This window comes from Mixophyes fleayi, chromosome 4 (genome assembly GCF_038048845.1).
Source record: "Mixophyes fleayi isolate aMixFle1 chromosome 4, aMixFle1.hap1, whole genome shotgun sequence".
NCBI lineage: Eukaryota > Metazoa > Chordata > Amphibia > Anura > Limnodynastidae > Mixophyes > Mixophyes fleayi.
In genome coordinates, this window is record NC_134405.1 from 94,943,877 (window position 1) to 94,963,327 (window position 19,451).

The 19,451-nt window shown below is 39.6% G+C and overlaps 1 protein-coding gene across 2 annotated transcripts in view; it reads right to left on the bottom strand.

The window, feature by feature from the left end:
• Positions 1-7,432: 7,432 nt before the first annotated feature.
• The window catches only part of MFGE8 (milk fat globule EGF and factor V/VIII domain containing), a 38,573-nt gene continuing 26,554 nt past the window's right edge, over positions 7,433-19,451 (bottom strand). For both annotated transcript variants that reach the window (XM_075207765.1, XM_075207764.1), the window contains exons 9-10: positions 13,982-14,137; positions 7,433-13,397 (exon numbers count right to left, since the gene is read on the bottom strand). In XM_075207765.1, coding sequence (XP_075063866.1) covers positions 13,254-13,397; positions 13,982-14,137 — 300 coding nt within the window. In that variant the 3' untranslated portion in view covers positions 7,433-13,253. The remainder of the gene's footprint in view (positions 13,398-13,981; positions 14,138-19,451) is intronic.

Consider the following 19,451-nt stretch of genomic DNA (forward strand, 5'->3'; position numbering starts at 1 on the left):
TTGCATGTTAACACACCTAAGATAAACAACTATATAGCGACTCACGTTAGTACAAACCCCTAAGATTAAGTTAATAGGACTAGTAACAAATTATCACATTGAGATAAACTACAGACTGCTGATTCCCTCAGCATTACACTATACCTCAATCTTATCACTATACATTCTTATCTACAAATAAAGACACTGACAACTTTGTAGTGGCAAATAACATGAACTTTTATTTATTTATTATTTTTATTTATTTATTTATTTGTTTACTCCTATTAACCTATGAAAGGGTGGCGGCGAGAGCAATACAATCAGCTAACAACTAATAGCGAAACCGAACAGTGTATGGCCCACAGGCACTAACCACTGGTCCCGGGCACCACAGTCCTTTACGATCGGCCGGTGCTAAATCTGGCGTCATCGTGACCACTCCCCTCTGGGCTCCCCAAGACATACGCGCACAATGCAGGTCAAGGGGTCCTCACACAGAGGTACCAAGAGCCAGGGTGCTTCGAAAGGAGCAGTGACGTGCGGCCAATCAGCGATAGCACCGTATGAATTAGTCACTGATTGTAAAAGCTCTCCTGCCTACCAACCTTTCCCGTTTCTTCTTCTACTAAGCCCTAACTTAATGCAAACAGGGAGGGTGGGCGGGAAATCCCGATGCAAGAGGAAGTAGCACTGCCTAGTCAGTAGTATATATCAAAAGTCTCCTCCTACTATCCCCCTCACATCCGGGAACCAAACACCTCCCACATTTAACACTGTAATGTCCGTGCCTGCTTCGTGACAAGCAGCTGTGTTTATCTGCATTCAGCTTAAGGGCTTCATTTTTAATATCTAAAAGAGTGCCCTGAATACACAATTCTTTTCTTTTCATATACAGTAAGAACATACTCACGGAACTGCGAGCCGATGCAGACCTGAGCGCAGATATGCCTTTTGCAGCCGTATTATTTGCAAGATCCAGGGGCTGGTGCAAATTCACGCTGATGATGTTGGTCGCCAGCACTAGGTAACCGCTTCTGATTGGCTGATTGCGGTTTCACCTCTGAAGCTGCAGGGTACTTTCTTCATTGATTGTGCATATATTATAGGATTTTGTGTGTGTATTATATAAAGCCAAATAGCAAATGTGTTTAATAAAATCAAACGCTTGCAACGTTTTATTGCACTTACGACCGGTTCTGTGCATGTGGGTGTATATATCCGTGCCATAAACCTGACACATATGATACATATGCAGAGAAAACAAACAAATCAAACTCCTTAATATGGGTTGTTCATGATGCTTTAACTGTCTTTGTGATGTGGATTAGAATAGTCACGAAGAATCCTGTTTAAATGCAAATTATGTGCAAATTATGACCAACAAAAAGGTTCCATGTGCAGAAACGTTTTAAGGACCATTGCATGAAAATCTCACATACACATGGTGCTGTATATTATTAACCTATATTTTGAATATATATTTTTTCTGAACTGAAATGATTATTTTTATTGTCAGGGTCAGCATGACACGGTAAGCAAGGCAGGGAAAAGGGGGGGGGGGGGGGGTCGCCATGCATGAGAGGCGCTCCGCTCCGCCTGTCTTCCCCACTCGTCCAGTCCATTGGCCCAGTAGAAAAAAAAATTACTGATGGCTGCATTCACCACCAGCGGTGCCCTTCATCCTCCTCCATGCTCACTTCTCACTGTCATCAGGTCCCGACACAGTCAGTGAGAAGCGGTGCAGGGAGGAGCCAGAAAATGGCAGGGGACAGAAGAGGAAGAGAAGACAGAAGAAAAGAAAAACATATTAGGCTGCTATCAAAATTGACGTGTGTGTGTGTGTTAGGGAATTTAGACTGTAAGCTCCAATGGAGCAGGGTCCGATGTGAGTGAGTTCTCTGTACAGCGCTGCGGATTCAGTGGCGCTATATAAGTAAATGATGATGATAGAAAAGTAAGTAAAGAACGGAGGGGGCGCGGTGTGATGGAGAGGCAAGAGTGTGATGAAAGGGGCAGTTTGATAAAGGTGAATCAATGTAATACAGGGGAAACCATATGATGGATGTGCAAAAGAGAGGTGATGAAGAATGGAACAGTGTGATGAAGGAGGGGCACAGTGTGATGGAGGAGGGATACAGTGTGATGTAGGAGCACAGTGTGGTTAAGAAGGGACAGTGTGATGAAGGGGGGGCACAGTTTGATGAAGGATGGTACAGTGTGATGAAGGGTGGGGGCACAGTGTGATGGTGAAGGGACACAGTGTAATTATGGAGGAGGCACAGTGTGGTGAAGGAAGGGACACGGGGTGATGAAGGAGCAGGCCCGGCACTTCCATTAGGCAACTTTAGGCAGCCGGGACCTGGGGGGTGCCACTGACTGGCTGTTGTGCAGGGGACCGCGGCCTCTGGCTGTTTGAAGTTGTCGGCAGCCGCTGGATGAACAAAGTGCATGGCGGGCACCGGATGAATGAAGGGGTTTGCAGACGTCAGCTGTGTACTTCGGCGGCAGTGTCACTGTGATGTGCAGCGGCACTGCCTACAGCTGTCAGTTTGTCTTGTGCCTGCTGCGGTGCCGCCCAGAGGATCTGTCTGCTGCACACTGTCAGTGTAAATAAAGTTATTGCAGTGCCCCCTCCCCATCACTCCTTTCTGTGAAGCTCCCATACACCCTCCCTCTGAGAAGAAGGTAAGATCCCTGACTGTGAGGAGCGGTTTTGTGTCACCATTGACACTTGGAGAGTCAGAGTTTGAGTCCCCCTACAGCTCCTGCTCTGCTGACCAGCCAAGAGAAAAACAATAGGCAAGTAAAATAAATCAAATATTCATTAAAATGTTTTCAAAAAAATTAGGAGGGTAGTTGGGTGGTAAAAAATTAAATGTAAAATAATTAATTGGTACTGTATTTTTTTGTTTATTTTGTATTTATGTAGACTCTAAAAAAGTGAAAATTAGATAATTTTTATATTCATAAGCTATGATTTCTATTGTAGCCGCACATTTCATTCATTTATACTGCTGTACAAATATACAGGTGTAGGCAAAGGCTTTTATTTTTATATATATATATATATATAGTCATGAGCTATAGAAGAAAAGATCTTTTGAAGCCATTCCATACAGACAAATATAAAAATAAGCAACTTCTTGCCTGGAGCAAAGACTTCTATGTATGCATATGAAATACCCAGAAGCCTTTGCTTTAGAAATTCAGTGACTTATTTGTAATACAGTTAGCACAATTAATTACAGCTTTCTTGTTGTGGCAAATTAGGAAATAAGGATGACAGTAATTGTCATGCTTACAACTCAGATGAACACCTCAACCTATTATACTTTTCCTAGACCTTTCGAGCAGGAACATATCCTCCATCATTACTATAGGGGGAGCAGCTGTGTCCAACATCTGTGGTATCAGGAAACAAATTTGCTGGTCTCATCATATGCCTACAGATGTAAGTTCCTCTTACAGCCAAAGATGATAAATGGAAAATACTCAGCAGCTCTGGAAAATTCCTGGACATTGACCTGTTCCGCAATGTTGATGTAAACATAATGGGTATACCGACGCCTAAACAAACATTTAGGGTCTGATTCATCAAGGAACATATTCTGAGCGCAACCCGTGTTCAATATTATATGCGCGTACTTCGGCTTTGCGTGCTCCAGAATTCAGCAAGACACGGATCTCACGATACATTATATGGACAAAAGTATTTTGCCACACCAGTTAATTATTGAATTGAGATGTTTCAATTAGTCCCATTGCCAGAGGTGTATAAATCAAGCACCTAGCTATGCAGTCTCCATTTGCAAACATTTGCGATACAAAATGGGTCATTCTGAAGATCTCAGTGACTTCAAGCATGGTACTGTGATAGGATGCCACCTTTGCAATAAGTTTGTGAAATTTCATCCCTACTGAATATTCCATGGTCAACTGTAAGTGATATTATTAGAAAGTGGAAGCGTTTAGGAACAACAGCAACTCAGTGATGAAACGGAAGATCACGCAAAATCGGTCAACGACTGCGAAGACACATGGTGCGTAAAAGTTGCCAACGCTCTGCTGATTCCATAGCTGAACTTCCACTGGCAATAATGTAAGCACAAAAACTGTGCGGTGGGAGCTTAATGGAATGGGTTTCCATGGCCGTGCAGCTGCATGCAAGCCTCACATTACCAAGACCAATGCCAAGCATTAGATGAAGTGGGGTAAAGCACTGGACTGTAGAGCAGTGGAAATGTGTTCTGTGGAGTGACAAATTATGCTTCTCTGGCAATTAGATGCGAGATTCTGGGTTTTACCTACCTAACTGCATTATGCCAACTGTGAAGATTGGTGGAGAAGGAATAATGGTATGGGGTTGATTTTTAGGGTTTGGGCTTGGCCCTCTTATCTCCAGTGAAGGGAAATTTTGTCATTTTCATTTTGGACAATGCTATGCTTCCAACTTTGTGGCAACAGTTTGGGGAAGGCCCTTTTCTATTCTAACATGACTGTGTCCCAGTGCACAAAGCAAGGACTACAAAGACAGGGTTTGATGAGTTTGGTGTGGAAGAACCTGACTGGTCCACACAGACCTGACTTCCACCCCACTGAACACCTTTGGGATGAACTGGAACGGAGATTGCGAGCCAGGCCTTCTCATCCAATATCAGTGAATTCCAACATCTTGTGAAAAGCCTTCCAAGAAGAGTAGAAATTGTTATCGCTGCCAAAGGGGGACCAACTCTATATTAAAGTAAATGTATTTGAATACAATATCATTACAATCCCTTTTGGTGTATTGGTCAAGCGAATACTTCTGTCCATATAGTGTACATGTTTTGTTGAAATCGGGGGCAGGTCTGCTCTACTACATATGATGCTGCAGGATACATCCAATAGATATGTGAATTATAATTTGCAAAAGGAAGCACAGAAAAATAAAAAAAATCTTGAATTACTGCCACATGTTAATAAGAAAGGCATTCATGTTAAAACAGTGTAAAAAAAAAAAAAGGGGGCGGCTTTTTTAAAAAAAATAAATAAAAGAAAATTCCATGAAATACATTTATTAGAATGTTGTTAATGTCTATTGAGCATAAAATACATTTTTAATTGTGCTCATGATTGCAACCACATTTTATAGCAGCCATACGAGACTGTCAGCACTACTGATCAGGACTTAGACTAGCCCGTTACCTGTAGCAAGAGAAACGGCAGAAAAACAAGTAACTTTGAGACGCTCAGAGCTGGATTAGGACGTTGCTGCGTGTGCTTGAATTTGGCACGACCTACTGTAAATTAATTCCCCGATATTGTAGGTTGTAGTAACTGTCCTTTGCAGACAAAGATGTAGCGGAGAGGGCTGTATTCACAGACATATTTCTCGATTCTGGGCATGCAGAGTGATTTTGCAGACAATACTTTAAAAATTGGCCAGCACAGTGGCCTAGTGGTTAGCACTTCTGCCTCACAGCACTGGGGTCATGAGTTCAATCTCCGACCATGGCCTTATCTGTGTGGAGTTTGTATGTACTCCCCGTGTTTGCGTGGGTTTCCTCCGGGTGCTCTGGTTTCCTCCCACACTCCAAAAACATACTAGTAGGTTAATTGGCTGCTATTACAAGTGACCCTAGTCTCTCAGTCTGTGTCTGTGTGTGTGTTTTAGGGAATTTAGACTGTAAGCTCCAATGGACTGGGACTGACGTGAGTTCTCTGTACAGCACTGCGTTATTAGTGGCACTATATAAATAAATGGTGATGATGATGAATTGACAGATATGTCCCTTGATGAATCAGGCTCTTAGTAGGCAGATTTGAGAGTTTTATTTTTTTGGTAGGATTTTTTGAGCCAAGAAACCAGAAATTAAGGTCTTTAGTGTTAACAGGTGTCCGTGGATTTGTGAACCTGGAAATGCTAGCCTTACAGATGGCAAGTGGATTAAGGGAAACAATGATGTAAGTTATTAAATAAATGATGACATAGTATTATATGATGTGTGTGTGGGATTGATGCAGACGTCATATTTATCTTATTTATTTTATGAAACATGCTCATGTTGTACTATTCAGCATCTTCATACGAAACTGAAAACTGCACACATAGTAAGCAATGATACCCTGCTGGTTAATGCAGATAGCTCTTATGCTTCATTACTTACGGTAAACCGAACTGTGTCTAAACATGTACCTAATATACATCGTCTCCCCAGGGATCTGTAAATCATCACTTGTGAACTTAGTGAGGGTTTGACTGGACAGCTGACAAAATCTAGCTATAGAAGAGCACAGTGAAACATGCCAAAGCTTTGAGATACATGGCATAAACAATTTTATTTAAATTAAGCTACTGTATACAGTCAGCAATAGGTCAGGCCAGGAGGTGTGGTGCAGAAAGTCAGTAAGGTACATCACTTCTAATAGGTAGTGCTCCCAGTATGATTCCCTTCCTGAAGCCAAGGTGTAAAGGTAAATGGGCAGCTAAAGGGATTGCACTAGCATCAGTCTAATCAGTCCTCAGCTGCCCACCATTACCAAAGTCAATGCCTATAGAAATGGCACGCTGTAACAACAGCAACGGCCAAGTCTAAAGCACTGGCTGACTATTAGTTATTAAATCCAGTCACAGTTTCTGCAGCAGTACTTGAACTTTTGGCAGGTGGATGAAATAAAAGTGGTTTTGGCAATCAGAGTCTGTACCAACACACCATTTTAACAGGAACTCAGCAAGAAGGTAGGATAGGGATACTGTACCACCTGCAAGGAAGAGGGACTTCTCTATTGACCAACTAGCAACTTTACTGAACACATAACCTGTAACCCGTATAACATAACAAGGGCTTAACAGTCCTAGTGATTAGGAAAACAGGAGGATATATGTATGAGGGAGGTAGCCAATGTGGATTAGGGTGGATTAAGTTTTGATTCTCTTTTACAAATGGCTTCAAGTGGAAACCATGGCCCTCAACGACATCCTGATATATAATTCAGTTTATTTGTTTCATGTGAAATTCACACCCAGATTGACAGCAGATAAAACCCTCAACAAACAGCTGTTCCACACATCTATAATGTGCTTTCTCAAGGTATATCCCCCCTGTATAACCACTTTGTGACACTTACACAATTTCAATAACTGTTTTTCAATAGTTTTACTGTACTTTGTCAAGCCACTTATTTGCATATATCCACCAGCTCTCTGATGTGTGTATTCTGAAGCGGTTTGTGAGGACTGTGTTTACCTACGGATTTGTGCATGTAGACACTGTGTGCGAGGAAGAGCTTTAGCTGGGGCTGATGTTGATCTAGAGTTTAAAGTCAGCTAATGCCCTTAACTTGTGCACTGGATCAAGAGCTTTGCTGTGCCTGCAATGGTGGTTGGAGAATGTTCCCTCAACACCACTAAAAACTCTCAGCTGGAAAGTGTAAGTTTGACCAAAGGCAGTAATAAAAATAGAAACAGGTGTTTAATTTGTCAGTGATTTTATTATTATAAGAAAATCACATGGTGTCATGTGCATCTTGTATCATAGTAAGTAAATGATCACATCCAGATTATCCGGCTAAACAGAATACTCTCTTGCTCTGTATTCACGATCAGGCCAGGTAATTTACTTTTAAATAATCACAAAGATGAATTTAGTTTTTGTTTTTAACTGAGCACTTGTACATTTCTCTATTTCTGCAAGGAACTTTAGCAGCTGTATTTTCTATAATCTCCCCAAAGCACAGACGTAAAGGCAATATTTTTTTACTCAGCAGAAAGCAGCTAAAACAGGCCAAATAAGTGAAAAATTAAAAAGTATGTATATCTGGAGCACACAATAAAAGTCATATAGAGAGCCACATAGGTAGTGGTATATTAATCAAAGAAGCATTTGGGAATAGCAGGAAACAGATGTATGCATTGTCAGATATGACCATATTTAAGAAAAAAGTGGCACTATTCTTATTGCACACTATTTGTATTCACCTGAATGGTTTAAGACCTTCTCCTGGGAATTCTTTCCTTGTGCCAGGATTCCAAGTTTGCCACATCACACCCTCATCTCTCATTGCTCCATACTGTGCTTTCAGTCAGCCAATGTAACAATATTTGTTACTCCTAGAGGCAATTGTTAGAGTTCTTGGGCTTTCAAACATCATCATCAACATTTATTTATATAGCGCCAGCAAATTCCATAGCGCTTTACAATTGGGAACAAACACGGTAATAAAACAATACTGGGAAATAAAGACAGACAGAGAGGTAAGAAGGCCCTCCCACAAGCTTACAATGATTATGTGGATGGACTGAAGGGACAGAGTGATTTGTCCGAACGTGGGCTGGACTGTATGTTATTTTTAATAATTATGTAATTTAATTTTTTATATAGCGCTTCTCTCCCAATATGTCTCAAAGCACTGTGCATTGGGACTGCCCCCTGACACAGGGGAATGTTGTCTCCCTACTATTATACACAGGATGGTTACTTATTCTATAAAAAAAAATATTATTTTAGAAGGCAAATGAGGGGTATTACTTTAACTCCACTTATATAAATTTTCTTAATGGAGGACACAATGCAATACTTTTTGGTGACCTTTGTAACTTTAAATCAACCATTGTTTTTTTGTTTAATGTTCTGCTAAAGCAAGCGGACCAGGGTGAAATCAGTCATGGCGTAATAGATTTTCATTATAATCCAAACAAAAACACATTCACCCATCACCATAATCAGGGAAACTAGATCTGCATCATAACAATCCTACCTGTAATACAACACGGTCTGATTAGCCATATTCAATATGCCTGACAAACATTACAGTAATGAAAGCACTTTGTTCCTAAGAGGAAATATTAACATTGTAGCTCTGTAATAAAATACTATGTCCCATACTAACATGACCTCATCCAGCACAAGTCATTTTAGAGAGTGTCAGTCACTGTACCAATCCCATTCATGAACATTACAATGTAACAAGCCATTTTACAAAACACAGCGGTGGTACCACAAATTATTGATAGCAGGTTTTCCAGATATTCTATACAGAGTCTCAATAAAACAGAGTCAGGTTTCAATCTGTGATTGTTGTATAATTATAGACTGTAAGCCGGCTCCTGGGACAAGTTCTAGCACTGAAAAATGCACAATATAACAAAATAGGTCAAAATAATCATGTACAGAAATGCAGTGTAGGTATTTAATGGTTGGAATGTCTAATAATAATAAAACATGATATTTCGGAGTTCTCTACAATGCTCCAACTTTATACCACCTGCTTAGGACAGACACAAAAGCTGGTGCAAGGAGTGTTACATTATAAAGAGGCAACATATAATGTCCTTAGTACTACATTATAGAGCAGTTATAAGCACAATGATACACTTCAGGGGCCACATAGGCGGCCCACTATCCTTCAAAAGGGCCACACATTACCCTAAATCTCATTTATAAGTTATAAAAAAATACATTTAATCAAACAAAGAGAAACCTATCTGTAATAACATAACAGCAAACATTTTAAAACAAGTTTTACAAGCTACAACAAACAAATCTAACAATAAGGCAGGGAGGAACTGGGGCCATCTGTTGGCTGTCACTTCTGTAGAGTATATATTTGGTGTAACCAAGAGCTGGCAGTCTAAAGACTTGTCAATGTACCGAACATGCCGGAATAAAGATTATGTTTACATCTGTAACGTACAAACTTCAATTTTTATAAAGCAAATCGAGGAGAAGTAGCGGAAATATTGCAAATCAGATGCACATGCATTTATTATTGTCTGACCGTCTCTTTTGTGGTTCCAAGACAACGTTACACTTTGGGGTCCCAGCTGAAAAATGGTTGAGAACTACTGCTGTATTTCTGGATGAATCATCAAATAGTGGTGCTAACATTAATAATCATCATCTAAAATTACAGCTACAGTCCCTTCCATATGACTGACAGAAACATAATTATTCTGTCAGCGTGGCCTCAATGAGTTGTACATTGTCCAGAAAAGGGAACAGCTCTGTGTTCTACAGGAATTATTTCCAAAGGGAATACTGAGCAATTCATAGAGAACATTAACTTTTCTCTAATATATCATGTGTGCATCTGGGGCTATTGGAACACAGTGGAGTTTGTCCTTACATGACCTTGTCATGAAACATTCAGGTAAATAAAAAAGAATGCCAACACATTACATTATCATGACCTTGATGTTCTGTTATTTAAACAGCAGCTCTGAAAAACACATGTACAGACTTATATTGAATGCTGAATGGGGAACTCAAGAATTTCAACAGTGAATCAAACTAAGAGTTAAAAAAAAATATCTAATGTCTAAATTGACTGGAACTTACCTGGTGGGATCTTGAATAAAGTGAGAGAAGCAATGAGGAAAATAATCAATATGGCATGCAAAATAAAACAAAATATTTCAGAAATACAAAATAATACCCGTCATGACGCCAGGGGTATATTTACTAAACTGCGGGATTGAAAAGGTGAAGATGCTGCCTATAGCAACCAATCAGATTCTAGCTGTCATTTACTTAGTATATTCTAAAAAATGACAGCTAGAATCTGAAAGGTTGCTATAGGCAACATCTCCACTATTTAAAACCCGCAGTTTAGTAAATGCACCCCTTAGACTGTGAGTCTGCTTAGACAAAGCGCTGGAAGTGAAGACAGGAGTACATTTTACCCCAGCTTATTATATCTATGTTTATATCAAATATCAATTAGATTGGGGGGCATAATATTTTTTTGTTGCTTTGGTGTTGGGAGGAATACAGATCCCAAGTCCATCTAGCTGTATAAAATGTACCGTCTAGCAAGTTATACACACCAAGCAAAACAATACATAAAACACTATTGTTTTACCTAATGTACAGAGCCCAAAAAGACATCTGCACACGATTTATGGCCCTCAGTGCTACTCTTATATTGTACGGTAATCCCACCTTTTCCCATGCATGCTTTGGCAACAATCAAAGTCATCCCTGCAAAAATAACAAAACGTTGAATTGTAGGCCACTCTGGGACTAGAGAAGTTAAAGTAAATACACAAAAAGCCAATGGCTCATCTGGAATCCCTTGCAGCACGTCACTTCAGCTCTTCCTATCCATCCTGATCCACAAATGTTTTCAATTACCACAAGAGTAAACACAAGTCACGCTGCTGACACAGGTATTCCACCAGCAATTGTAAAATAAAATAAAGTAAAAAAACAATTATAATACTAAAACTTGTGCATCTTTCTTTCCCTGCAATATTGCCCCAAAGGACGTTCTATAGGAGAAGATGTATCAAACTTCTAAAAAGGAAAAGTGTTACCAATCATATTTTTGGAAGGTTTGATACACCTTTCCCCGTAGTGCTGAAGGGAGTAGAAAGCTGTAGTATAAATAATGCTGAAAGAAGTAGAATGTTTTAGTATTCATATAGTGCTCAAAGGAGTAGAACATTGTAGGATCCCCAAGGTGTTCAGGGGAAGGGAGAATTCTATCATCTGTTTGTCTTGTCATGCATTCCAGCTAATTAGGAATCCTCTGCTCTGACACGGAATACAGCATTGTTGTCACTTTTGTTTTTAAAATTGTCAGAATTTATTTGTACACCAGGGCCCATCATGTCCCAGGACATTAGGTAATTTACAGGCAAAAAGGTTGAAATCATGATGGATAAATGGTTTCCACATGTTCACATAACCATATAGCACATTACCAATTACAAACAGCTATTGCACTACACACTAATACACAATTACTTCAACGATGCAGCTGTAAACCTATTTGCATTCAGTTAATATTTGTGCATTACTTTCAATACCTGGATCGTAATAGCTTTCAAAATAGGAAATGACATCTTAAATTTAACATTTTTCTAGTGCAAAGAAATCATAATCACATAGCGAACATTCATGTAAAATTAGATAAATTTACCAACCACGATTATTATGATTATACATACAGGAACTAATAGGGGTTTCTGGACAATTGTGTAGTTTGCAGTTTTGGAGTCATGCCTGAAATATGCTAAATTAGATTTCAGAACATCCACTCTGCTTTTCATTTTATTTCTGGGTTTTCTGAACCTTCTGGATAACTGCTTTGCAGATAAAAGATCCCATACATCAATTGTTTAAAAACACAGTTTGACAATGTAAAGAAATGTGAAAATGTGTAAGAATTAGAGTGCAGACTGGTTCAGGAAGCTCACGGTCAGCAACCTCTGTATTTTTCTCATATAAAGTGACAAGTGTAGTCTAATGAAAAACAAATTTGCTCACAAACGCATTGCTATATGGAGCTTATTAGAGAGAATAGTACATTATACATTTATGTGTCAAGAATATAACTATAAAAATAATAAAGTTTACTTTAAGAAAGAAAAAAAAAATGTTTAGAAGAAGTGGTCATTATCAATGATAATGCCATTTGTGGGAGATTGCATTGAGTATAGGGACAATCGTGATTTTACAGCAGGTAATCCTGGTCGCTCGTGTTAAAAACAGTCAGTAAAACTCCAAATGGCCATTTGTTGCAGAGTGCATTGAGTAATCAGACAAAAGGAATGCTGGTCACCAACTCTTTACACATCAATCACCCAGAATGTGCAGTGGGAGGTAAATGCTGAAATACAAAGGACTGTATGCTGTTCTCCCAGTGGTTGGAGTACCAGCTTCGAGATTTATAAACAGTGCACGTTAAAGCTTCAAAATACTGAACTGGTTACAAAACAAACGAAAAACAAACAAACCCTACAACATTTATTACAGCACTCACAAATATCATACAGTGGAGAATTAAATCCCCCTCAGTACAGCTGTTGTGGGCATTCTGGTTTAATTACAATAATTTTAGTTGAGCAGTGAGGAGTCCAAATATAGCAGCCTAATGGTGTGCTGTAGAGAGATCTGCTCTACTTCAGCCCAGGTTAGAAAATATCTGGCCGGGTTACACTGGGTCTCCACCTACTCTGACAACAATTTCAGGGAGAAAAAGAAGGAGACAGTGACGGGGGAGAATGATCAGTTTGTGCCTTTGGGTCGCATTTAGAGTTAGGAGTAACTCCAGCTAGAAGATGCAATCTTACACCTATGAGAGGGCACAGCCAAACTGAACGCTAAATCTCAGTGTTACACTAAAAGATTTGTGTGCTACATATAAAAGCAGGCAGTATTTCCCCTACATTTGTTCTCTTGCATCACAGCATGTGCTGCCAGGTGCAAGTTTGCACCATTTACCTGAATTTGTTTCTAAATCTAAATGAGGCCCATTGCGCACAATGCAATTATCATCTAGTTGTCTGTTTAGTTGTCACAACCGAGTAGCTCCACGCGAAGGGTGATGCGTCCATGCCAGGACTGAGGAAGAATACGCACATAACGAGCAGTAAATGGCGGACTAAATATGTTCTTTTTGTGGGAGCAGTTGTCACTATTTCCAAGGAACACCTGTAAAAGAAAAGAAAATCAATAACTCTCTTCCTCCGGTTTATCCAGTAAATATAATATGATGTACACAAATCAGACTCAACAGTTCAATATACAATCAAAAAAGGCATCACAGATGTGACCACACAATGTGGTCAATGGTTTTGTGTTTTTTTTTAAAAAAAAAAGGTTGTGATTCAACTATTGTGCTCGCCATCTGTCCATAGGATTTTTTTAGGTGGTAGAACAAGTTATGATTTCAGACTTTGGTATAACTAATTGGACTTATATAGAATTATATCTTGTAGTGCAATACCAATTTCCAGCCATTTACAACTTTTGTGGCAAATATCAAAGTAATATTGCGACGGCTTTTACTAGCAGTTAATTTAATGTAGAAGCAACTGGAATTTTACAGAATTGTCTGGCTTTAAAAACGTACTTTAAAACGAATTCTATTGAAGAACACTCACAGCTTTATAGGGAAAAGTACAGAGTTTTACATGATGCTTTCAATACTGGATCAACTTCTATTTTAGGTATTGTGACCTTCAGTAGTACATTATATATATTAATTCTGAATTCTCTCATTAAGCAACCGGTACCTTTTCTGTTTTTGTCCTGCTGTCTTGGTATACAATCCACGTGGAGCCATTGTCACTGTAGGCTATTTTAAAAGCTTCCACATATTGAATATTGCCAAAGTCTTTTGCACCCTGTGTCACAATTCCTGTGATCTTCTTAGGAATCCGTAAGTCAATCTATTGTGGACAACAAAATTAAAGAAAAGTTTTTATTTATTCTTTGTATGCATTTACATGTACACACCTCCCAACATTTAAAAATCAGGATAGAACTGCCCAAACCTTGCTCAAATCTGCCCAAATACATTCAGATTTGGGGGAAACCATACCCACTTCCTGATAGACTATAGCCCTTTTTGGATCCATGATCTATTAGGAGATATGTACGTACATATCCACCTGTGAGTCCAAAATGAAAACATGATCATTTTTAAGATTAGGTTGTTAATTACATAGCTGCTAACTCTTCTCACTTTCACAGTGCGTTAAAAGCCTACTACTTTTCACCTCATCTGAACTGAAATACTTTGATTGTTTTTTTTTTTTTTATTAATCAATTGATTCATTCAGCCCTCATTATTACAAATGTAATGGTAATAAAAAGCAACAACTGCTATTGTACTGTGAATTGGAGTCAGGATGGCAGGTGTGTACATTTAATTATATTTATATATTTTACAATTCCAAAAATTGTTTCTGTGCCAATTTGTGTTATTCTATGGTTGAAAGTAGAGAAGAAAAATGAAAACGGAGAGACCAAGAGGTATATTTACTAAACTGCGGGTTGGAAAAAGTGGAGATGTTACCTATAGCAACCAATCAGATTCTAGCTGTCATTTATTTAGTACATGCTACAAAATGACAGCAATAATCTGATTGGTTGCTATAGGCAACATCCCCACTTTTTCAAACCTGCAGTTTAGTAAATATACCCCCAAATGTTCTTTCGGTATCTAGGAGTTAAGATTATAAATTCTAGAAGGCCAGAAAAGAGCAACATTGCCACAGACCATAACACCATACCCCAAGTGCCACAGAGATAACATCTGTTTTCAAGCTGAAACAGCATTTCAAAACATCACAGTGATCACTTATTTACATAGGATTGCTGTCGGCCACGGAAAGAATTAAAAACACAGGGAAAATGCCACAGAGGGGTCTGTATATCAAAGACTCTTTACAATTCAACAAAGACTGAGACATCATCAAATTTATTTTTGAATGACTTCAGTTGTGTTTTCTTCTCTAATATAAATGCCATTATTTATTGTCACGGCTGTATAGCTGGTTGACTTCCATGCGTGACTTCTTCTATGATATAATGAGCTCTCTTGATGTCCTCAAACTAAACTAACAAATGCTCAGCAGCTCCTTCATTCAGCTGTAAGTAACATCCATGTATGAAGTATACATACGAGGCATTAAAATGCTAGAGGCAATAGTTCACAGCTAGTATGATGTAACTACTGTTTGCAAAGGATAGATCCATGTAAACTGCCTAATATTAGCTGTCAGTCTGCCATCAGCTGTGGAACACTTGATAAATATACTAAATAAAAACGGTACATGCTGTTTATGTACAAGTGCTAGCTCTTGAGCAACAAGATGTTACACCAGAGATAAAGTAGGATACAGGAAAAAGTAAGTGACAGAACAGCCCTACAATCCAGAACCTCAGTTCTGAATTAATCCACAAAACATGATCTTTTTATCATCTTAATCCACCACTGATCATAGGCTGTACAAAAGGTATAGCATAACATACCTAGCAGATATATTTCATAATGCTGCAAAGGATATAAAAAGTATATACACCCTTATTAAAATTGCAGGTGTTTTGTAATGTAAAGTCTGAAATCATGTCAGATCTTTTTACACGTTTAAAGTGACTTTGTAACCAACACAATTCAAGTAGAAATAGGCAAGTTTTTAGAAAAAAAAAGAAGTAAAAAAATACTGTGCAGACCCTATCATAATGGGGCTGTAGCTGTGCTCAGAGTTAACCAATCAAATTCAAAAATCATGTTTATAGGTAACTAACATACATTTGTCAGCAACGAAGGTGATTGTGCTTAACCCCAAATAAGCATCTATGGGATCTCATTGTTGAAAGGTGCCAATCAGGAGAGGGATATAAAATAATTTCAAAGGCATTACATGTACCATGGAACACAGTGTTGTTTATAATCAATAAACGGATAAAATGTGGTATAACAGGGACCTGCCAGGATCAAGATGTGTCTCTAAAGTTGATGATGAGACAAGGAGAAACTCATCAGGGAAGCTATGAAGAGGCCAACAGCAACATTAAAGGACATATATGAATTTATATCAGGAACTGGTCACTCCCTGCATGTGACAACAATCTCTTGTATTATGCACAGGTCTGGACTATGGGGTTGGGTAGCGCAAGTCATTTCTCACGAAACAAGAATATCCAAGCCCGTCTACATTTTGCCAAGCAATACAATAACCCCAAACCATGTGGGAAAATGTCTTACGGTCTGATGAGACCAAGGTTGAAGTTTTTGGCCTCAATTCTAAAATCAGGATTTTTGTACTACCCTTAAAATCACTTTCTCTTAACCTAGTTGGGGGACACTGCTACCTTGGGGTATAGGGGGCGCTTGGAATAAAGAGCACTAATAAACTTGTCTTGTCTGCTCCCTCCCCTCTATGCCCCGTGACTGGATACTTCAGTTTATTTAACTGATAAAGCCGCAAGAGAGGGCAAAACACAACCTACAGATCAACAAGAAGGTGGTGTCCCCAACTGTGTTGAGAAAGATTTTATGGTAAGTACTAAAATCTTTTTGTTTTCTCTTACACCTAGAGTTGGGAGTCACTGCTCACCCTGAGAATGTTCCAAAGCTGCCCTAGGGGTGGGTACGCTCAGACTGAGCTGCACGTAACACTTTACGTGCAAAATCTGCATATTTGGATGCCGAGAGTGGAAGCAGTAATATTTGGTAAACGTATGGATGGAAGACCATGTAGCCGCTCTACACAATTGCCCAGGAGGCGCTAACTGATCTAATAGAATGAACTGTCTGATGAACAGTTGCCATAATCTATCAAGCCACTACAAAGGCTGTCTTGTAAATTCCCCACTGATAGTATTAATAGGAGTCAATCTATAAGTATCTGTATAAAACACCAGCTAGTGAACGTGAATACATCTGAATCCAGTTCTAAAATTACAAAGGTATGTTACCTCCGTATTAACCAATTATGGATAGTGTATTGCTGACTAGCTAACAATTTCCCCTCTAGCTCTGGAGTTATAGGGGTAAATCTGCATTATCAAACTTCTCCAAGTAAATAAACAGAGTGCTCCCAGCGATAACGCCGACGCGCGTTTTGCTGTATGTTGCTTATTCAAGGCAAATGATGCCTTAATTTATTAATACTATCAGTGGGGAATTTACAAGACAGCCTTTAGTGTATGTATCTACTAGGTACCCAGCGAACGGCACCAACCAGATATTTATCTTGATTGAAGTGCAAGCTTAGATTTGTTATTATACAAACCAAGCAGTCATGATCTAACATTAATTAATTTCAGGATGGAGATTATGCAATGATTTGAGTAGGAAATGACGACATAATATTATAGTCCTCCCTTCTCTCTGTCTAACGGTACCTTGATTACACTTATATCAGTGGCAGATTACGGACCACTGATCTTGTAGGACCATATCTGCATATTATCTATATCTATACAGTCTCCTTACCATATGTTCCTTGGGATTAGAGCATATAGGTAGAGATACACAGTGCTTCCAGTTTTAATTTCTAATTTTAATCAATAGAGTGATATCAACCTATATTTCGCTTTTAATCATATCTAATAAAAGTTATGTTTTAAGGGGATGGTCTTAATACAATTATGAAGATATAGATCCATAGTGCACCTAGTTTCAACATACTTCTGTTCTTTCTTTAATCACTAAGCCATAAGAATTACTGCAAACCTTTTGAATCTGATATTTTGCAAGATCCGAGGCAACATTACAATTGAAGGAAATAGATACACCAGACTGTACCTCCAGGACAATGTTGTGGCATCCACCAAAAACGCCTGAGGGTCTCTCGTCCTGGCACAATACCTCTTCACCTTGTGGTTCAGCCAAGAGGCCATCATGTTGATCTCTGGTTGACCCCCACCTCTGAACAATCTGGATGAGCACTTCCAGATGTATGGACAATTCCCCCAGGTGTATGTCATGCCAACTCAGGTAATAGGTTTCCCAATTGTCTGTTCCTGGAATGAAAACCGCTGAAATGACTGAAACCTGCTGTTCTGCCCAAGTCATGATCTTGACAGTTTCTCTCATGCCCAGGGAACTCTTTGTTCCTCCCTGGTGATTGATGTACGCCACCGCCGTGGCATTGTCTGACAGGATCTGAATAAGTCTGTTCTGCAGCTTGAGCTGCACCTGAACCAGGGCATTGCACACTGCCCTTAACTTGAGCACATTGATGGGCAACTTTGCCTCCACCCAAATTCATAGACCCTGCAACCTCAGATCGAGTCACCGTCCCCCAGCCTGGTGTCTGCCTGTAACCACCACAGCAAGGCTTGAAGAGTTGCTGGTTAGAGGTGGAAAAATTGTATTTCCACGCGAGGCTCCCACCTCTTCCATTTAGTGAGGATTTTGGAGTTGGGGATAGGGTTGTGAATGGAACCGAGCGAACTGTACTGCCTTGAGAAAGGACACCATGTGTCCCATTAGCTTCATGCATTGAAGAATGGATCCGCGTTTGAGAGACAGCAAGACTTTTACTTGGTGTTTGATCTACTCTCTTTCTTTTTGTTCGGAGGTGGAAAGACCTTCTGGCATCTTGTGCCGAACAAAAAACCTAAGAAGACCATGCGCTACGTGGGAACCAGACTGGACTTCTTAACAATGATTACCCAGCCATGGGAATACAACAACTGAAGTCCAGGTGACCCTGAAGACGAGCAGCTGAATCTGCTTGATCAAGAGATTGTCCATGACCGCCCTCACCTTTGTGAATACTCTCTGTGCTGCGGCCAGCCAGAGCACTCTGAATTGGAAGTGACACTGGACCACCACAAACCGAAGGAGGCTGTGGTGACCGACCCATATGGGAATATGCATCCTTGATATCCAATGATGTTAAAAGCTTGTTCTTTTCCATTGAATTGATAACCGACAGGATAGATTCCATCCCAAAAATGGGTACCCTCAAATGTGTGTTGAGGGATTTTAGATTGAAAATGGGACGAAAAGATAGATTTGGTTTCCGTAACAGAAAGAGGTGGGAGCAATAGCCCAACCCCCTTTGTTTCACTGGCACTGGAACAATGACTGCCGGTGCTACTAAGGATTGAATGGCCCCTAGAAGTGCCCCTTTCCTGGTCTCATCTCTCTGTAAGGGAGTAGACAGAAAACACTGCAGAGGTGTCTCCAAGAGATCTATCATGTACCCTCTGTCAACCACCCTCCTTCCCCAGCTGTTTGTG